The following is a 22,643-nucleotide window of genomic DNA, read 5'->3' as shown; positions in this document are numbered from 1 at the left end:
TGAAAGGTGAATAATGCACTTATTAAACTTTTCGAAAGGAGCAACTTGGCAGAGTTTTATCCAAACTATGTCACAGGAAATCTGCTTAACTTTAATAGCTCATACGCCAGATACTCTGTTTTTCTCACCCCTGACCCACGAAGTCTGAAGTTTTTCGCCGAGCCAAAGTTTGTGGAAAAGCTTGGAAAATAAGTTTTTGTTGAGCGATGATAAAAACTGACAAACAACTTGATACATGGGATGAGCACTTGGCTATGATGGAGGTTGACAACCGAGAAGAGAATTGGAGAAGTGGAGAATCGGAGAGTTGGAGAAAAAGCGACAAGATGCTAATTAAAAACGGCGACAAATGAAATCAAAGTCAAGTCAAATTGGTTAAGTCAAAGTTGGGCCTTGCACGATTTTCTCAATATCTCGAGTATCTCTATCTTTTCCACTCTCCTCCAATATATATATATATATATATATATATATATATGTATATATAATTATCTATATTTCTACCTCTCTCTAAAAGCCAGACAAACAGCCGCCAACGATTATCGACGAACACAAAGCCAGCGTAAAACAAAACTTGAAATTTATCACCGAAAGATTCTTGAACTCGTCACTAAGGTCGTCAACTGTCGCCCCCCCTCCTCCCTCCTGGTACCCCCCTCCTGGTACCCCTTGCTACCCCCTCCCCCACCCTCGATCGGAACAGGTATCTCGGAGTGTGCTGACTGATTGTTTGACTGATTGATCGCTCGATCATTGATTGATTAACTCCAGCTCTTGTTGTTCTTACACAAAGAGAAACGAATCATTTGAACAATATCAGATCATTGTTTATATCAGTTTATAAACATTTTCATTTCACCAAAAACATTCTTTGATTTGTTTATTTTATTGTATGTATAAGCATTAAAAACATTACAATTATTTAGTTTAAATACATAAATAAATATATATATAATTTAATGTTAAAGTTTAATGAAATTCAGATCGAAATTTAAGAAATATATAATGGCCAAAACCAATTGAGAAATATTTTTAAGCATACAGTAACCTAACTTATTAATTAAAATGATTAAATAGTTTGAAATAATCAAATATCTGTTAAGTTAAGTTTATTAAAACAAGAAAATAAGTAAACTTCAGCATTTATACGCTCTATTGCCAATTAAAAATGTTTGACTTTTAGAGGACTCGTGAAAGTTATACAATTCAAGCGTATTTATTTGTCTTACCGCAACACTTACTAAGTTCTCTTCTTGTATATCTTTTTAGGTGCATATGTGGCAGCCATGAAGCGGCAGCGTTCCACTCGCTGCCAGCTGTTATTATGCCCGGCCACTTGTTGCAGGCATTCATGATGCAACTGCGGCAGCAGCCAGCGGCACAACGAACTCGATTCAAGTCTTTGGTGGGCCTCAACCAAAAACACTCATACGCCATGTGGGCGCGAGGCGATCGGAGGATGTTGCATGAACAGCAGCCAACAACAACAACCGCAACGGGCGCCACACTGGCCCACGGCCAAGGCTAAGGCCAGTGCCACAGCCACGTCCACAGCCACAGCAACTCACATACCAGCAGTACCAATACAAAAACACCACAGCAACAGCAAACAGCCAACTGAAACATCAACAAAAGTTGAAGAATTCCGTTGAACTCGAACGAAACAAAACATCAACAAAATGTCTGAGGTAAGTTTAAGTTAAAGTTACAGAGAGCAAAATGTCTGGTTACAAATTCGAAAGCTAAAATTATTTAATAGGAAAGGAAACACCTCTTAAAATATAATATTTAAATTTGAAAAATGTAATTGTTGATCTGAATGATCTTTACTGTTTGGTACTTAATTAACAAAGGTTTTTAAAAAAGTTAGTTCCATAAGTTGCAATAATAAATAAATTATTGAAACAATAATAAAGAAAATGGATTATATGGATACACCATCCCACTTCTGTATATTTGTTTTCCATTCCATTATAGGTAGGTATTAACCCATATGGCCATAGTTTTGAAACTTTTTTTAGAGGTACATAAGTCAAATAATCTTCATTCAAATACAAATATTTTTGATAATGCTCATGAATAATACATCTCTTCTAACTTCTGAAATGGTTTAAACTTATCGTTATAGTTATTTCAGTGTGGCTTTAAGGAAAATTAAAAAGGGCAGGAGATGTGGCTTTTTAATGCTGCCTTTTTGAAGAGACGGGGGTCAGCATTTCCATTTTTATTGAATTAAAATCGATTTTCAGTTTATTTTATCAAAAGACTTAAGAGCATCAAACACATTAAAAGCAAAAAACCGCACACACTCTCACAAAGACAAGAAGCTGTTCGAGGGGGCAAGGGGAGGGGGAGGATGGTGTGTGTGTGTGTGTGTGTGTGTGTGTTTTCAGGGAATGAAATAAGAAGATGAAGCTAGCACACACAAAGTCTTGAACTATAAACTTATATTAAAGTGGGCGATTGACAAGGGGAATAACCTGCTATAAATGCTTGATAAAAATGAAATGGTCAATTATTATCAGAGATATGAGTAATGAAAATTTACTAACACTTTTAAAGTGTTTAAATTTTGAACGAGACTTGGCAAGACACAATAACTTTTATATAATTTAAGGGCAAAAACCACTTAAATAATAACTTTATAGTTGCTTGGATTTTTGTGGTTGATGATTGTAATATTGAGAACCCTTACAACCTTTTATAAATAATTTATTTAAATTTAAAGTTCAAATGATTTCATCTTTACGAAGCCTTTAAGAATCGGCTCTTGACCTTAAGTGAATATTCTGGTTTCAAGATTATATTAGAGCTGCTTTCCTTGGGTTTCGCATTTCTTTTGCCGCCCTTTCCACCGCTTCCTGCTGGCATTTCCCGCATAGGCATTTGAATTTTGGGTCACTGACGTCGTCATCGTCTCCGTCGCCATCGCCATCGCCTCATGTTTATGTATGCGTGGCTATATGTCGGCCATATAGCTATGTAGCCATATAGCTATATAGAACGCATACCCATTGAGTGGGAGCATCGTGAGCAACAGGCGGCAATAACGACTCAGCCAAGCAGCTGTCGCCATAAACAAGCACGGACCCACCACTCGCACACAGACATAAATATTGACCTAATTTGCACCTGTTTACAAATTCATTCGAGCCACTGCTGGAGCTCAGGAGCTGAACCACCCAACCAACCACCCAACCACCCACTCCATCCTGCCACTTCGCGTCTCGGCAGGACTTTGTGCTTTTGGCGCATGATTTATGCGGCAAAAGGAGCGCGACAACCTCGACAGCGGCTCCATCGCGAGCACTCCTAAGTGGGTCGACCATGTCCACACATCCACAGAGTCGCATCCACATCCACAGCTACAGCTCCAGGCACAGCCACATCCACATCCATATATCCACATCCACATCCACATCCACATCCTCATCCAAGCGAAGCCAAGCCCAGCCAAGTCGAGTCAAGTTGAACACAACATGCTAAGCCGAATGAACGTGTTCTTGCACGGAAAGAAAATACTAATAAAAGGGTTCAAAAGTAATTATACTGGATTTTTAACATTTGCAAATTTTATAGCTAAACACCCTTATATTTAAGTTTTCAAATCCTTTTTTATTTGTATTTTGCAAAAATAAAAGATTGCATCCAACATTTGCATTAGCAGTATGGATTTCTTTCTCTGTTTGACTTCTCGGTCAGATTGGTGGTTGCATGTTATTAAGGGGTAAATTTGCATTTTCAAACCGCTCGTTTGGGGGTAAAGTTTGCTACGGGAGCAACAAATTTGCAAATGCGAAATTCGATTTTATACTGCACTGGCTTACGCGGCGTATACTTGATCTGTGAAGGATGACAGGATAAGTCCCCGAAATAAACGAGGGCTGTAATAGGTTGAACTAAGCGAAAGCAAACTACCTTTGGTGGAGCAAAACTAAGAATTTAGAAATATTTATAAGAGCCAAGAAGAAAACTGCAATTTAACAATATGAAAATGTTGCATTTTTATTGTTTTAATTAATAGGAAGAATTCCAATTGTGATAACAAATTAACATAAAAAGAAAGATAAAATCCTTACAGTAAACATAATCTTACAAATTTGTGTATAAAGTAGAAAATAAGTACCTATGATTTAGCTACGTTAAAAATGTTTTTTGCCATATAAAGTTAGTACATTAAACCTGATGAAAGATAAGAGACACTCGCTGAGAGGACTTGAAAATCGTTTCCATTGCGGCAATTGGTGCTCCATCAGAAGTGAGTTAATCCATGGAAGAGTCTGAAATTGAGATACTTAGCTGGGTGAATGATTAACATTAATTGCCGGGTGCACCAGTTGCGGATTAGGAGCACTCGAAACGCGATTCAATCGAGGGCTTAACGAGTGTCTTGGTCATTTGCCTCGACTCGAATCGACTCGACTGACTATAATGATGATGATAATGACGATGGCGTCTGGCAATTAGGCCGATTTGCCATCAACTTGTCCTCGCCCTGACATTGCCATTGAATTATCCTCATCCTCGTCCTCATCCTCATCCTCGTGTTTGTGCTTGTGCTCATGACCATTCCTATTTCCACTCTGGTTATTTTCATCGTCATCATCGGCTGCTTGTCTTTGACAGCTCGAATCTGTTGTTGTTCGGGCATTGATTTCCCTTGATTGATGCGTTTTTAATGAAGGCGGATAGCCAGGTGCCCGGAATCATTAGCGCGATTTTCTCCACTCCTCCGCCTCTTTTTTTTATGTGTTATCCAGAAAGACAAACAGCCCGCAATAAACTAAATGAAAAATAAATAGTCAATAACAAACGGGGCAAGTGGTGGGGTGGCTTCGAAAAACCAGAAGGCGAAGAAAGTGTCGCAATGTCGTGGCCTGAAATTGACACAGCACTAAAGTTACGACGAGCAAACAAAAGTGGCCAACAAGCAGCTTCGGGCCAGATAGGCGATATGGGGGAAAATGGGAAAACGGGTCGGCTGGAAAACAGGTCAACAGGAGAGCTGGACAACTGACAAACAAACCAGGCACGAACACACGCGCAGACCTAAAGCTATAGAAACAAAGGACCGGCGCCTGCAAGTATGCCATCAAAAATATTGTAATCACAAACTATGCAAAAAAGCAAAACAGAGAGCTACATATTACCGACAAAACTGGCACGTTTCTCTGCCACCGTGTCATGTTCTACATGTACAGCGAGAGAAAAATTATCGAATATCTTATATTAATAGTGGATTAAAGTTTAAAAACTCAACCAGGTTTTTTTTTTCGGATTTAGGCCAACATATTTTCATAAGACAAAATTTTAGAAAAAAAATATTGTATACCACTTGATTGGAAATTTTATAACGAATTCAACGATGTATGGCATTCCAAGATCTGACCATTATTTCCAAGGGTTTTGATTAAAAAACTGAAAAAACAAGCTGTTTTTTCTGGATTTTGGCCATCAAAAAAATGTATTTAAAACACATTTTTTTAAGGGTTTTTTTGTTGTAACTTTGCCAAAATACGACGCACAGTCAAATGAATGACTGTTTTGTGCAGCTGACAACCTACACAATCGATTCCAGGAGGTTTTAGTAAATTTCATTTTTTGACCGATTTTCGCATTTTTGATAAGGGGTAACACTTGATTTTTTTCCAAATTTGGGCCGAAATAAAATTTTTTAGCTGAGTATACCAATCGATTGGAAATTTTGTAACGAATTCAACGAGGTATGACATTCCAAGATCTGACCATTATTTCCAAGGGTTTTGATTAAAAAACTGAAAAAACAAGCTGTTTTTTCTGGATTTTGGCCATCAAAAATATGTATTTAAAACACATTTGTTTAAGGGTTTTTTCGTTGTAGCTTTGCCAAAATAAGAGGTACAGCCAAAAGAATGACTGTTCTGTGTAGCTGACAACCTACACAATCGATTCCAGGAGGTTTTAGTAAATTTCATTTTTTACCGATTTTCGCATTTTTGATAAGGGGTAACACTTGATTTTTTTCCAAATATGGCCCAAAATAATTTTTTTTATCTGAGTATACCATTCGATTGGAAATTTTGTAACGAATTCAACGAGGTATGACATTCCAAGATCTGACCATTATTTCCAAGGGTTTTGATTAAAAAACTGAAAAAACAAGCTGTTTTTTCTGGATTTTGGCCATCAAAAAAATGTATTTAAAACACATACCAAGGGTTTTGATTAAAAAACTAAAAAAACGAGCTGTTTTTTTGGATTTTGGTCATCGAAAACATACTATAGTATAGTTGATTGTTTCGGGCTTTTGGTCATACAAAATATTTGTTGCTGTTTTTTGTTAATTAATAATTATAATTTTTTTTTGATAAATCAGTGCTCTTACAAGCCCTTTAAATCTTTCAAAGATTCCAATATTTTCTTCAAATGTATACCTAAAGCGAGGAACAAACAGACCAATTAAGTCGCATTAGCTGACTCTCAGCCCTAATTTCCAATCAAATCAATGGGAATTATGTCCCGCCAAAGACCGCAAGTTGTCGCTGGGCTGAGGTCTTTATGTTCTTGTTGCGAATTCATTACTCTGGCGTTGCCATGGAGGCCGCAAGGGGGGGGTCAAGGCGGGGCCAAGGTTATTATGAGCAGTGGTGCACCGCAACCCCCTCACCCCCCCTCGTCCCAGGCAGACCTCTAATCTGCAATCGCCAAACCTTCATTGAGCCGCAGTCTGTTTGTGTAGCCAGTCGGAAGGTCAGCAGGGGGACACTTAAACTACATCTCAGCTGATATGAATATGAAATTCTTAAATGGGTTTAATTGAATTGTTATGCCTAAATTACTTTGTAGATTGTTTATTTCGTTTTTAAATAACATTAAACATTTTTATTTTGTGGTGTATATTGGCTGACCATAACAGTTGTATTTTTTATAACCCTATAAAATGGATCCTTTTTTTCGTATTTACACATATTTAAATACAACTTCCAAACTGTCCCAAATTCAAGACCTTTCCTGTAAAGTGACATCCAGCTAAAGGACCAGGCAACAGCTGTTTCACCGGCTCCAAGCATTTGCCACTTGCCACATGCCACATGCCACATGCCACTTCCACTTGCTGCCATTCCATCCGATCTTTCCGCATCATTATGAGGCAGCTTCCGACGCCTTTGCACTCGCAGCAGCTGTCGAAATTAACATAAAACATTTATGGGAATGTCGCAGAGTCGCGGCCAGGACTAAGCCGTTCGTATCCTGATTTGCATGCATTTGCATATGAGGGGAATAAAGGGGCAGGGGATGGGGGATGCAGGATGGAGTGGGTTGTCAAGTGTCCTGGCCGCTTGAGTTGTCGTGCTGAGGCGCGTTTATCTGTGCGTATGCAGAAAGTTTTCCAATTAAAAGTTTCGCACAGGTCCAAGTCTGTCGCCGTTTCTCCGCTCCTGGGCTTTGGTTTCCCTACCTCGTCCTTTTGCGACAATTAAGTCTCATAATGAGCTATAAACTTCCACCGATGAGTGTGCCAAAGTGCGGGAGTGGGGATAAGCCATTTTTAAATGCGCACATATGGCAAATAAATACGCATACGCCAGGTGTGACAGCAGAGGTGCTCGCATCTATTCCGTTTCACCTGAACTCAGACTACATTTTAAAGTTAAAAACAAACTTAGGCCAGACAACAAGACAGGTTATATTATTTATGGCGGCGGATTTTTACGGTTGTTAAAAAAATATTACTAAGGATTTTTTAATAAGTGTAAAAAATGATTTAAACAGTGTTTTTTTACATTAGTAGGAGTTTTTTTAAACTGTTTACATGTTAATCTCATATATATAACCAATATAAATTGATATTGTCTTACAACAAATCAACTTTTAAAAAATGTAAAATCAAAATATTTTTCAAATTATACAAAAACACAATATCTTAACATATCTAGGGATTAATATATATAAAAACATAAGACTACTAAATGTTACGTAAAAGTAAATTGTGAATTGCCACAACAGTTTGATAAATAAGACTAATTAAAAAATAGGACTAGTAAATACTAAATACTAAACTAATTAAATGTCTTGTTTAACTTATTTTTATGAACCGAAATCGGCAACACTGGCTTGCAGGATTTTCGTCCCTTTTTTTGATACTTCTGTTGTTTGATGGAGCGTGACATGTGCCAGGGATTGTAAAAGCAAACAATTGTCGAAAAATTATTGCTGCCTCATTTGGTTTGGTGGCCCAATTTGGCTTTGACACCTTTGACAGATTGCTTTGCATTGTGTCTGCCTTCACCTTTCGCCTTCCACCTTTGGCATTTGGCATTTTGGCCAGCCCCACAGAGAGTTTTCCAAAAGAATTTCATAATCAGCAGTGCGATAAAAATAAACTCGACTTGGAGCTGATAAGAGGGTGGTGGCATTACGTCAGTCGCCTTTGCAACTCAAATCAAAAAATGTGGGTGGCGGAAAAGTGGGCGAGAGTCCTTGTGGGCGGAAAATGGCCTGCAGCAGCCATCGGCGAGGATTTGTCCAATGTCATTTGCAATATAGCGAGTTCGACTAGCGAATTCGTATGCCAAGTGGGTGTGCATCTCGATGCCATTCTCCCAATCCTTAAAAGGATATCCCTTCTGATGTGCTTTTTGCAGTAATGCCTTGGTAAACATATGTTTGTATTTAAAAATTAAAAGTACATAACCATTTATAGATAGTAGTATAATATATTTTTTAAGCCCTTTATATATTTTTTGACGAAATTATGAATGAAATTAATCTTAATTTTTAATTGCCAAAATAATATTGTTTGAAAATATTATTATTTTTAAGATAGTTAGAGTTAGATTTTATTTTACTTATTTGAGTTTTTAAAGTCAACAACAACAGTAAAGAAACAATTAAAGATAAATACTTAAGAGAACTCCAAAACGATCATATTTTAAACTAGTAATTAGCTTAAATGCTATTATTAATATAATTCTTAATTGGTATTAATATTTAAGAGTTTTTGAATTGTCGAAAGTCATTAAATTATGTCGGGAATGCTTTTTGATTAAATATTTAAATTTAATCAAGTTTTGATATGTCACAAATCCAAGAACCATTCTAATCCCAAACTTAATGGGTAAAATTAAAAGAGTAGCACTATTCGTATTACGTCCTACTTCATCTTTAAAGCACTCTATAAAAAATCGATGCAGTCCCTGTCATAAGCATCAATATACCTATTTAGCGGTTATTTCCGAAGTACTTTTATCCCCCCCGCCAAAAAAAAAATTCAATTTAGAATGTGTTGGCTTTCTTCTGGGACATAAACCCCAATCTGGATATCCCATTCGGGGGCTTTCAGCGATTTGCCAGCGGATATAACGCTGTCATCCGTTTGCTCGGCCTTATCATAAATTTCAAGCACGCAGCAAATAAATCCAATTAAATTAGCAACAATCTCAAGTGGCCGACGGATGATGGCTCCTCGTGTTTGCTCCTCCTCCTCCTCCACCTCCTCCTCCTCTTCCTTCTGCTCCTGATCCTGCCTGGCATATCCTGATGCCGCTCCTATTTCGCTGGTCGAGAAACATTATTTTCAATTTGCCTTTTGCGGTTGTCCAGCATTTCCTGCCATCTCCCACCATCTATCTCTTCAGACCAATCTCATCTTGCTGGCCGACCTATGGGCATCGGGTTTTTATGAGGCTTCTTTGTGTTTAATCTACTGCCCTTGCTGGGAGTACAGTCAAACCTCGATACAGTAGATTAGCTTATAAGCAAGGGAAGGCTTTAAATATGTTAAGATATTTTATTATTATTATTATTATATTATATACATATGGTAACGTTTTGGGATATTCAATAAATAAATAACATTAAATATAAATTTAATTTTTCCGCTTATATTTCTTATTTATCATTTAATTTAAATAGTTTACAAATTTCGTTTGGCAATTTATTTGGTGGCATGGAATATTTATTGCTACTCATATTGACTTTCGAGTCATAGTCAATACTTTACTTGCTCCTGCAAATAAAAGGTACTGTATATTCGATTTGTATGGCTCCCCTTTGACTTCTTTATGCCGCCTCGGATTCTATTTGTTGTTTGTTATCCAATAGAAAATTAGTTTGTTTGTTCGCAGTTGTGTGTATCTTGATATGCCATCGGATGCACTTGGTTAATGTGATTTCCCTTAGAAATTCGCAGTACTGCGATTTTATGACCACAAAGGAAAGTCAAAATCGAAGCTGAAATTAGCAGCATCTGGTGCTGAACCTAACGTCTTTTACGGCAGCTGTTTCGGCATCGGGGGATATTAAAGGGGCCCAAAAAAGGTTTATTTACCATCTGCTACATGGAAATTATGGGGGTCAGGAATGGACAAAACTATCAGGAAAATGGATGTAGAAAATTTCAAGGAAAAGCCAGTAATAAAAATGTATTAAACAGTTGTTTGCTGATTTAGGGCAGCCTCAAAATATTGTACTTTTCAAAGCTGTTCGAGTTTTACGAACTTGAATATTGCTTGTCCAGTGGGTTTTGTTTGTCGTAACAATAGGAATCGTATGGAAAAGTAGTAAACAGCACTTACAGTTGTTACGAAGCCAATCGTGAAGGAAACATTGTGATAGAAATATAACTGCTTGGAATAGGCACTTTGTGAGATATAAGTAGAATCACTCAATCAATTTGAATGTGCTTTATGAATGAGATATTGCATACTATGCAATCGGTTACCAATATTAACGATGTTACTTATCTCTCTTTGATATGATTTAATATTAAATACCTGTATTAGGTATTGTAGATATTTTTATGAATGGGTGACGCTCAATCGTTGAAATCTTTACAATATCGACTTACTATGATTATGAGTGTTCAATTTTATAAAAATAAATAATAATCATTTTTTGTTTCTTTAATGAGATAAAAACTATTACAGTTTTACACTTTTTATTACACTTTCCTCTATATTCATGGAATTCTTTTACCAAATCAACAATATTGACCATCAACATTTATGATATGTTTTATTTAACTAAATATTAACTATTTTAAATGTTGGCAAAAGTTCTAACGGCTGTTCGAATTGGTTTACATATATTTTATATATTTTTCCCAGCACGTAAACTAATGTTTAATGATGTGTCATTTTCTATAAACATATTTTCAATGTTTTTACGGGTGTTAGAAATAGATTGTCGATTTCGATGTTATTTGTTCTTTCTTTAAGAGAAGAACACATCCGCATTCCGAGAAGGGGAGTTCATCGGGCTGTCGGATGGCAGTGGATGTCTGGGATGCCACTTGCCGACCTTTGGGCAATCAATTAAGTTCTGCGGCACGCAATCTTCCCGAGTGTTGACTGTTTGCTGACCGACTGACCAGTTGACCGGTTGACCAGTCGACAACCAAACGAGCTACCTCATTAGAGCTGGAGGAGCTGCTCCTGCATTCCGAATTCCCGGGATGCGAATGGGAATGGGAATGGGAATCACCAGAGGAGGGGGAGAATCTTGGGTGCCCACGTTGCGGCTACGTGACAAACTTGGCACGTCAACGAGTCCCCTGAATTTTCAAGCCACTGCGACTGAGCCGGCGATTTAATAGAATTTAAGCAGCATTTAGGCGGTGCGATGAAAGATGACTGGGTTCGGAGGGGGGATGAGGGTTTCGAGGGACAACGGGTGATGAACGAGGGGCAGAGACCTTTGCCACATAAATCTGTCAGGTCGAAAGCAATTCTCATAAAATAATAATGGCAACAGCGAAAACGAGAACGAGAACAAGTCTACATTGCAAAATTAGGCTAAACTTAAGCATTGAAAAAGTAATCCAACAATAAACAAAAACAAACCTTTTATTTATGATGACCAAATAAAGTTAACAACATTTAAGGAGGAGTCTGTGGCTTAAACTTTTCTAAATTGCCTGCTTATAACTCCTTCTTTTAATGAATATCTTTTAAATAAAATCATTAATAATATAATAATATTATTTTATCAGCGTAATAATAATAAGAAATATATTATTTTTGTTTTTTTTTCAATTAATATTTTTTTTATTAGTTTATTTGTACAAGGACTCTTACATTTTATTAATATTTCTCTCTGTGTAGCAAAGGCGGGCAGGTAAATGCTGCAGCGATAAAAACGCGATAAAGTCGTTCAAAGTGCTTAACCGGTGAAGGGGGTGGGGGTTTGGGGGGGGGGTGATCATCTCGAGAGGTAGGCGCTTAGCTGGGCGTCTGGGCGGTACGAATCGGAGCAAACAGAGTCAAAATTTTCCACATTCGTTGGCCCAAAACGAGACACAAAAAACCTGTGCCCCCCTCTCTCTCTATCTCTCTCTCTTTCCCTTTCTCTCCTGTTCGCTGTCTCTGTTTTTGTTTGTTTGCTCGACAGTGTCATAAATTTGTTGATGTTTGCCTAACACTGAAGGGGAGTGGCTGACGGTGGGCGGTGGGTGGTGGTCGGTCTTCGGTCAATGGGGAGAGGTACGAAGCGGGGGCAAGGTCACAGTCACAGTAACAAATTTTATTGCGCCTTGCCAAACGTAGCTGAAAATTGAAAAATGCTCAATCACATTTAGTAAATGGGTTTTGAAATGAGTGCATTTTACAGGTAAAATGTATAAATCAAGGGGAGTTAAGGGGGGAGGGGGGGGGGTTATTTACCTTATGAGTGACGTGTCCACGATGCGACTGCGAAATGAACAGTCAACTCTGACAGGTGGCGACGAGTGTTGGCGCAGCATTATCGCATTATCGCATTATCTCATCTGGCCGACAGGTGATTTCAGGTAATTCTGTAATTCATCCATGCAACAGTCTTCTTTTCGTACATTATCACAGCTGCACAAATAAGCCAGATGTTAATTTATATGCATTTATTTATTTCACAGCCCAGTGAGTCAGCATTAAATGGGGGCATATGTAATGCAGACAGGAAATAGGTATTCAATGTAAAACTTTATAAATGCCTAATGTAAAATAGGGTTTTAGATAATCACAACCACACACAATATATTCAGTTTTAATTAATAATCGCATGCTTTTATAAATAGCAAGTCAATATGTCATTTGTATTTGCTATAGGTTAAATGCTATGGAATCTTTTTGTCTTACAAAAATTTTAAATATTTAATTCTTGCTTAAGTAACTTCACATCTAACTTTGTTGCAACTTCAGATTAAATGAATAGTTTTTCCAGAAAGACAGCATATGTGCTATCTAATAAAGATGTCTGTTCAGGTTAAACTTTAATCCCCCACACTTAATCTTTCATGTTCGCTCAAATTGTTTTTTCTGTGACCGAGCGACAATGGCTGCAATTTCAAGCAGTTTAAATATTTGGCAAGATTTGACGGGCTCAGTACTTTCATTATCAGACATCGTCTCTCCCGCAACAAAGACAGATAAATGTCCATGCACATGTGTTGGAATGTTAATGCACAGTAAGAAAAAATTTTATAATAATTTATATACTGAACATGTACAGAGTTAAATGGAATTATTTCTCTAAATTTCAATATTTGTATTTAATATAAGAAAAAAGTTAGGTGTGTTTATATATACTCATGCTCATATATATTATGCACAGTAAGAAAAATTCTAAAATAATTTATATACTGAAAATGTAAAGAGTTAAATGGAATTAATTCTCTAAATATCAATTTTTGTATTTAATATAGGAAAAAACTTAGGGGTGTTTATCTATTCTTATGCTTATATATATTAAGTGTATCAAAAAAGTAATGATCTATTTCTAATAAATTATTAATGTTTTTAGTTTTTAATGTGTTTTACATTTTTAGCTAAAGGGATTTGATGTCTACTTTGAGCTTAACGTGTGGAAATCATATCTTTTGCCTTTGCTTTTTGCTGTTTGAGGGAAATTTGTTTCTTATTATTTTGTGTGAATCTGTCACAGCAGCCAGCTTCAAGTGAAGATCTTATCGCTTATCTCGCCACCGTCAACAGTTCTCGTTTGCTCGTCAATTTGTTTGTCTCCTCGCTGGCCCTTCCTCCTTTTTTCGCCCTTGTTTTTCCTGCTCGCCTTGTCATAGTATTTTTTGTTGTTTTCTTTTTTGGCCATGGCGCTGATAAGAATGCCAACGCTGTCACCACTTTTGTCAGACGCCTTGAAGAGACGTCATCCAAGTGGACACACGGAGTGATGCAGGGATCACACACAGATATATACAGATTTTAAGGCCCAGCAGCCATGGATTATTCCACAGCGAGGCAGATAAATCCGGATGGCACCTGTTCATTTTCATTGTCATCCAAACACTTTAAGTTCCATCCATCCTATTGACGCACAACGTGACGTATGCTTGATATTGAACCACAATGGCTGAAATACCTTCATCTTCCTTCTCGATTTAAGTGGAATCCTATTAACTCTCAACATTGTGGACAATGGCTTGAAACTACTCAAAAGAGGATTAAGCTGTAGACAGCATTTCAAAACGAAATTTCAATGATTTTCATAATTGCAACCTATTCCCCATTTCTGCGTATACTTGATATCAGCTACAAAATGCCCAGAAATGCAACGTAATATGCAACATTCGGTTTGGCATTTCATCTTTATCGGACTGACGCACAACATGGCGTATGAGGGATTTACCGAGAACAATCAGAGTGCCACCTGATCCGGAACATTATCACGTTCATTACTGCTCCACAGTTTCGGTTTCATCTTGACTGACGCACAACGTGGCGTATGCTTGATATTGGCCAAGGGCTACAACAGCTAGAGTAACACATTGTGTTAGCCTACAATGCATGCAGTTTGGCACAACTAAGGTAGAAAAAACGGATCTAATTGCATTTTAAAACGCCCTTTTAATCTACAGAGTTTCCACAAAGAGAATTAATTAAATAAAATGATTCGATGTGTTTAAAATGTAGAAATGTGTGACCTATACTTTCGCTCATCTGTATAATTCAAGATTGGCACCACAATTATACCTTGCACCACCCCCGATTGTATCCCATAGATTGCCTGTCAGTTGTTTGGGGATCCACATGAATGCATTTGCGTGTTTCTGTCGAGGGCCTTTCCCATGTCCCATTTTCCATTTCCCATCACCCATTTCCCCCCCATCACCCATTTTCCGAGGAAGCACCTCGTTATATTCTCGCCAGCCCCCCGGAAACTACCGTCCCTTAGAGCAAATGTCGTGCAATGTTCTGTTTTAATCAAAGGAAATTCGAGCGCTTCTCTCAAATAACAAATGCAAACACATGCATAAGTATGTATTTATTTGCATATGCATTAAAGGACCTCCCAGGACTCCCTTGGGAGTCGTTTTTTGCCAGCAAATGTGGCGCTAATTGAAAGCTGTGCTCGCAACGCCATTTTGCACTTAAAATAATGGCCTTCGGATGTGCCCAAAATCGCAGTAATAGTTATAGTAAAAATAGTTTATTGCCAACTCCGAAAATGGAATACTCTGGAAGGATTTCATTTGAAAAAATATATTTTAACAAAATAAATCAAATAAGATTCACTTCTATATGGAATGAAAAAAAATATGAAAAAATGAATCTATCTCCTGTGAATTTTCTTTAGAAAATATATGCGTAAATAAAACATACATTTAACAAATCTTAAATGAAGTTCCAGCATATTTTGTTGTATAGTTTGTTCTGGTAAAAATTTAATTTTCAAGGAGAGTTAATGAATATTATTTTTAAAAACTTAACCTTGCGAATTTATTTTAATACTTACTTTTATTATAATCACAATTTATTTCAATCTTATCCCAAGTTTGGTATATTGAGAACTTCGGTTTATAGCAACTTGTGATCTCTTGTGATTTCATTCCATCCCAAATGGCATAAGATGCTTACCATTAGAAAGGGTATTTCCAGTGGTTGTCGGCAATGATGGTGGCCAAAAAAGATTTCGCTGATGAGTTCAAACGCTGTCGAGTGTCGCAGCAAACTTGTCACTTGCAATGCGGGGCGACATGATGCAAGTGGGCGTGGCAGGTGCAAAGTGCATTAAGTCTAAAATCAAAATGGAAGACGGAAAATCACAATGGACGTCAGGCTGCAAAAAACAGCACAACAATATGATGACAAAGTGGTGGGTGTTGCGGCGGTCGGGGGATAAATCGAAGCAAGTAAGCTCGGAAAATTCGCGTGGGAAAATCGTGGAAAGGGGGTGGAAAAGGGGTAGGGGGGGAGGGTGGTTCATGGGGAAACTGCATCGGAAAAGTGCCACGACTTTGAGTGCAGCAGAGCGTGAAACGGCGGAAGTGCTGTTGACTTTAGACGGAAATGCCATAATCTCATGCTCATGCCGACCCATCAACTGGCTGTATATATCCTCCTCTCTTTCAAGTACATATATATACTCGATATTCAGTATATATCCAACATCTCCATCTTTCAAATAACGCTTCATTGGAACCAATTACGATTTGAACACTTTCCGTTGCATACTTAACGGGCACAAGGGAAATGAACGACTGACAAGTTTTTATTACCCAGTTAATCAATCAATTTGAAGGCAAGTCTCGAAACATTTTTGCAGAAACAGGCAATAAGATATGTATACTCTTTACTTTTAAAATCAAATACAATTTCTTAAATGTAAGTACCAGTGAAATGCAGTTAAGTACAAATAACTTTTATCATTTAACTACATTAGAGACAAAACTATGCTGAGATCTTTCTAGGTGCAAGTATTTATTTTAAATTATGATTTTACAGAACTAAATTCAATGGCAAATACTTTACTTTATAGGGGTTATATTTTTGCAATTAATTATATTTTCTTTTAAAACAAATAGAATACGTTATTATCAATTAGGAGATTTCTACTAAAAACCTGATCTACCTTATGTACAGCATTTTGAAGAAGTGGAAGAAGTAAGCGATTATTGGAATTTATAAGTATGTGGAAAGGTCCTCTTGAATTTCGATTGAGAGCTCCCTTGAGTTCGCGATTTGTGATGGCTGCTCCTTGGAGAAGGAGAAGGAGGCTCGACACTGGGAGTGATGGTGATTGGGGCAATGATGATTGCGATTGCCATTGCGATTGCAATTACGATGGCAGGCACTGTCTGTCTCTGTTTCCCCGGAATTCCCCAACTCCGAGCCGACTTCCTTGGCGCTGCTCATTATCCTTGGCAATGTCTCTTCAAATTGATTTTTCAGCTTATTACACACAGGCACACACAAAGTAATTGTCGGTGCCTGTAACTCAGCCTCAGTGTGTGTAATACAATCTTTTATTTTATTTTACTTTATTTTATTTTATTTGCTTCGAGTTGCTCTACGTTTATGAAGGGATGTGTGTTATTAAATGAAGTATGACATCTTTTTTATTATATAATATAGGTTGAGAATTCCACATAAATTCAATTTCTACCTTGAATAGTTTGTAATCCAAATGCATTTGTTGGCGGACCCTTCAATTGTGTTTTTGATCAAAACCTAATTCTGTAGAGTACATCCATTTAGTGCTTTGCACATCCTACGGTTTTCCATTTCCACTGTTTATTGAGTTGGAGGCGAAAGGGCAAAGGTGGATTCCCCCTTTTCGAAATGAGGACCTCTCATGTTGGGACTTCCCCGCGCAATTGTTGCCAACGGATTTTCGGCTTAAGTGCGAGTGCCTCTTTATATATGCTACATGTGTTTTGTGTGTACGCCCTGTTTATGCCTTGATTATTTTTCCATTTATGCATTATACATGCCATTGGCAGTCGCATGTCTACTCTCCTCATCTTTTTTTTTTCGTACATCTTCCGTTTGTCCTTGTGTAGGCCGCTTTATTATAATCGCATTTTCAGTTATTTTCCCCTTCGCTTTTCCAGCCCACCTTCCGATCCTTGGAATGGTCTTTGTGCATTTCGAATGCGGGCAAACGAAAAATCTTGCGAGGTTCAGGTTTTCGGGCTCAAAACCCACTCATGCATATTTCAGTTGGCCATCCAACGCCCACTTTCTTTGCCTGAATAAATAGATACACAGGAAAAAAATGATGATCATTAAGTTGGATAAATGCATAACCATATTTGTAAACAAATTGTTTATGAGCAAAGAAATATAAGCTTACAGTATAAATACTCTGTTTAGAATACTAACTATTATTACTGTGCTTAAAACTGTTCGATGCTTTTTATTTTCCATATAAAGAACATATTTTATATCTAGACTAATTGCAAAGTAAATTACGAATTTGATGGAGCTTTTCCTGCGGTGTGATAAACTAAAATCAAATGGTTGTGGCATAAAGTATGAACCTCTTTTCCCATTTTCCCCCAAGTCGAAGTTTTGCGGGGACAACTTTAATGCATTTGGTTTGATTGCATTTTGGCGACGCCATTATACCAAATATCCTTACGCTCCTTTCTGGCGATACACACACTAATCCCCGGAACACTTGCCCAGTTTTTGGAGCCAGCTTCATGTGTATTCATTAAAAATTTAAGTGCTTATTTACACTTTAGATGCAGTTGGGGGGAGCCCACATTGCTCCCATGCAAGTTCCCACTTTTGTGTGGGCTTGGTGGGCTTGGTGGGCGTGGCATGGGCAGCAAGGACAACAAGTGCAGTGCACTTCAGCCACACGGAAAACCGCACCGCAACCAAGGACTCCGCACGCCACGCCCCACTTTGCCAGCGCCCTGTTTTGACAGTTAATCATATTTTGGATGCCCGGGAACGGAATGAAACTTGGACATGACACTGCCCACTGGAACTGGAGCACTCACTCGTTGGCTTTCGCTCCTTTGTGTTTTTGCCGGCGGCAAGGGGTTAAGGGATCCAGTTAAAGGGTCAGTGCACAGTGGAATAACGGCAAAGAGCTCTTGAAGCGAATGGTCACAGGACGAGAGTCCTTTCCATCGAGTAACCGCAACAATCCAATCGATTGCGTCCCATTGGTTATTGAGTTTGAATATTCCTGCCGTTCAATTTAATAGTGTCTAGAATGCAAAGGACCATGTTAATTACCGAAACTTTTCCTTTGACCTAATTGCATTTCACAGAAACGTAGCTTTCTACCTATTTTCTACTTATTTCTACTTTTTATTCGCGAGCTATTGCTTACTTTTCTTACTTTTCTTACAACTCTCCTTCATTTAGTATGCTTAATTTAAACGTTAGTATAAGATGACATCCTTAACTGTTTATATATTACAATGAAATGATTATTTTTTAGATTTTTTGGGAGTATATAATACTAAATATTTTAATATTATTCCCGGTGTGCTTCAAAAGTAGTAATTTTTTTAGTATATCGTACTTAATTTTGCATTAGTTATGCAAACGAATCTTTAAAGACTATAATGATTATTTTTTAGATATTTTAGGCGTATATAATAATATATATTTGAATTATATTGCGGGTGTGCTTCAATAGTAGTGATATCGTACTTAATTTTCCATTAGCTATGCACACGAATCTTCAAAGACTACAGCGAAGTATTGGTTTTTTTTTATACTTCTTCGGGTTTTATAATTTTGTAGTCCAGCTCATCAACACCTTTCTGCAAAACAGATCGATTTACCGATGGCAATTTCCCAGTTGGATCCGCTCTACGCCCACGGAAGACCGGCCCTGAAAAGCCCGTTGATTTATCAGTTTGGCTGATAACTCGCAGGTTTCTACTTTTGCTTTTGCCACTGCCTTTGGCTTTGCTGCTAATTAATATTCAAAAAAAAAAAAAAAATTCTTAACAGTTTGCCGCTTTTGTGGTCGTTTGCTGGAAATTGATGCGGCTGCCAAGAGAGTTTAATTAAACAAATATTTGGAATTTGATTTGCAGGCGGCTGTTGTAGTGAAGTGTAGTGGCCAAGGCAGCTTCGAACGGAATTCCAATTTCCTGTTCGCAATTGCCGAATGCATTATGCAAGCAACTCACAAAGGACCGTCACTCTGTCGGGTCTCGAATCGAATTTAAATGGGGAAGGGACCCTCGCCGGAACGAAAGCCAATCAAAGGAATAGCCATAGCCCCCCACACCCAAGACAGCAACTTAATTGACAAATCAAGTCCAGGAATATTTACATCGGTGCGTTTGGAGGGGATAGATAGGTGGGTTATCTTTGAATGTCTTCGGCACAGGCAGGAATAATAATAATATTCCTAAGATATCTGCCTTTGTCAGCGTTTCGGCATTTTATCATATCTTCGGATCCCTTATCTGTCACATATCTACAAGATCATGAGTTGTCATAAACATCTTTAAAGGTCTTCACTGGCGTTGCCGTGTGCAAACACCAAAGAATAAGTACATATGTACATACATCATTTATTTTTCAATCTGTATGTTCCAGAAAATTACTATATTGGTATATAATATAATTGGTAATTCTTTTGTTAGTACCCATTTATTATTTACATTTGTAATTATTTCTTATTATTATTATTATATTACTTATTTACTTTATTTCAGGGTAAACAGAATTTACACTGACTACATTTTTAGTTAATTTAAAATATATTAGCGTTATATTTTGAATTAAATGCAATTGCCATCGATATTATAATTGTAAATAAGGTAAATTTATTTTTCTCATTAGAAAGACCTTCATAATCGCTGAAATTTTCTATGGAATCCTAGTATTTTTGCTGAAATCATCAACTAAATAAAGATATGTTAGTGTAACATAGTATTTATAGATTCTTAAAACCTAAAATAAATTGAATGTTTGTTTTCTAAAAAGGTAAACATCCACCTTTTTATAACAATTAACACATGCTGATTTATTTGTTTACTCGTTACTTTTTTTTTTGCATAGTTATGCCACTAGCCAAATTGAGTTTAAATATGAAAGTTATAGTACATTTTCTCAGTGTAACTGTATGAATGAAGGCACGGAAGAGTGAGTGTGTAATGAGTGCACTCGCCGAAGAAGTTCAAGGCGATTTCCCTGCCAGTTCAAAGTAGAGAATCGTGTCTGAGGGCGATTCTTATCTTATCGCCCAAACTGCCGGAATAACCGAGCGCTATTTATATTAAAATTTCTATATATTTTACAGGCCCCAAAAAAAAAAAAAAAAAAAAGGGGGTCTGCGAGTATGACCTCATAGATATGCCCAGCGATTGCCGGGAGTCCTTGGCCACTTGAGACGGCAACTCGACGGCCGGCGACTGATCTCGAGTGGATCCCAATCTCTCTGGTTCTCCCGGCTCTCCAGTCCAATTCTCCCGGCTCTCCAGTCCGATTCTCCTGGTTCTCCAGTCCGATTCTCCTGGCTCTCGAGTCCAATTCTCCTGGCTCTCCAGTCCGATTCTCCTGACTCTCCAGTCCAATTCTCCTGACTCTCCAGTCCAATTCTCCCGGCTCTCCAGTCCGATTCTCCTGGCTCTCCAGTCCAATTCTCCCGACTCCAACGATTCTCCCGATTGTAGCGATTCCACCGATTCCACCGCTCACCTGGTCTTATCGGCCGGCGATAAGCCGCCTGGTTTTTGCATTCTCCGACCGCTTCTGCCTCTGTCAGCTGTTTTTTCTATTTGCTATTTGCCGCTGGCGATCGACGGCGAGACAATCGACAATCCCCAACGTTGCCGACGGACCGAAAAAAAAATTCAAATCAGTTCCCAGCGCCGCGTCAACGGAATTCGTTGAACCGAACCGAACCGCTTCGTCGCCTTTTGTTTCACATTAAATCAAATCAAATCAAATTGAATCCTAATCGAATCGTATATAGCGTACGCGAATAACGAGACTCGAGTCGCAAATATTTCCAATTGCCAATTGGCAAAAAAAAAAAAAAAAACGCGACAAAATGCTCAGACCTTAAGTGATTTTTCATCGTTTTTTATTATTTTTTTGTATTTTGTTTTGTCGCTTATTGGCCCTGCCACCCATAAATATGTGTGAAATGTTTCTCTCACGTTCATGGAATTATTGTGGATTAATTTTTGGTAGGTGCACTATGTGAAAAGCTAAAGCACAGTAATCCTACTTTTGGAAAACCGCACTCCACCAAAACCACTAAGTAATTATTAAGAGCAGTCCAAGGGTCAGCTAGCAATTTGCCAAATGAAATATTTGCTTTGGCTGTTGGCTTTGGTTTTTTGGGGCCGGGTAAAAAGGGTTTTCGGGCAGGTAAGGGAATCCCAATTTGCCCTCAGATTTGGCTTACTTTTACTTCATCCCAAAAGTCAAGGGTTGTCAAAAGAAGAGGTGAAGGAAAGTTGTGTCCTAGGAATTTGTATCAGCCCCACCCAAGAGATAAAACTTTCCTGAACCCTTTGGATACCCTTTGATGGGGTATTAAAAATCTTAAAATTCATTTAAATTCCAAATGCTTAGAAAATGTTTAGGAAAGGTTTAAAGATTAATTTGTAATTGTTTTCCATAGAAGAAAGGTACTCTGTACAAATTTTCAACCGAATTTAGTCATCATATTTTTAGGTTTTAAAAATATTGGGGGATTATTTGCTACTTTATTACTTATAATTAATTCTAAATGCATAATGTCTGTAAGTAATTAAATAAGAAAATTGTTTTTGTCAAACTTCAAATGTTTAAAATACTTTTCTAAGAACACAATTTTAGTAACAAAAGTGCCTATTTTGTGATCTTATAAACTATATGATTATAATATTTTGTTTTCCTACAACTTAAGACTCTTAATGAAATATAGTTCCCCATTTTTTGCCTAACGTTATTTATGAGACTCTGCTGTCAAGACTC

General features: G+C 37.6%; 1 protein-coding gene across 2 annotated transcripts in view; it reads left to right on the top strand.

The window, feature by feature from the left end:
* The first annotated feature begins 1,275 nt into the window (after positions 1-1,275).
* Positions 1,276-22,643, top strand: part of LOC108040495 (adenylate cyclase type 9) — a 34,989-nt gene continuing 13,621 nt past the window's right edge. Inside the window, exon 1 of one of the 2 annotated variants that reach the window (XM_017117981.2) lies at positions 1,276-1,688. In XM_017117981.2, the coding sequence (XP_016973470.1) occupies positions 1,680-1,688 (9 nt within the window). In that variant the 5' untranslated portion in view covers positions 1,276-1,679. Of the gene's footprint in view, positions 1,689-21,529; positions 21,869-22,643 lie in introns of those variants that run through there. The other variant, XM_017117982.2, reaches the window with a different exon arrangement.

Source organism: Drosophila rhopaloa, unplaced genomic scaffold (assembly GCF_018152115.1).
Source record: "Drosophila rhopaloa isolate 14029-0021.01 unplaced genomic scaffold, ASM1815211v1 contig_3, whole genome shotgun sequence".
Taxonomy (NCBI): Eukaryota; Metazoa; Arthropoda; class Insecta; order Diptera; family Drosophilidae; genus Drosophila; species Drosophila rhopaloa.
The sequence above is the reverse complement of the archived record's forward strand: the minus strand, read 5'-3'. Positions and strand labels throughout refer to the sequence as shown.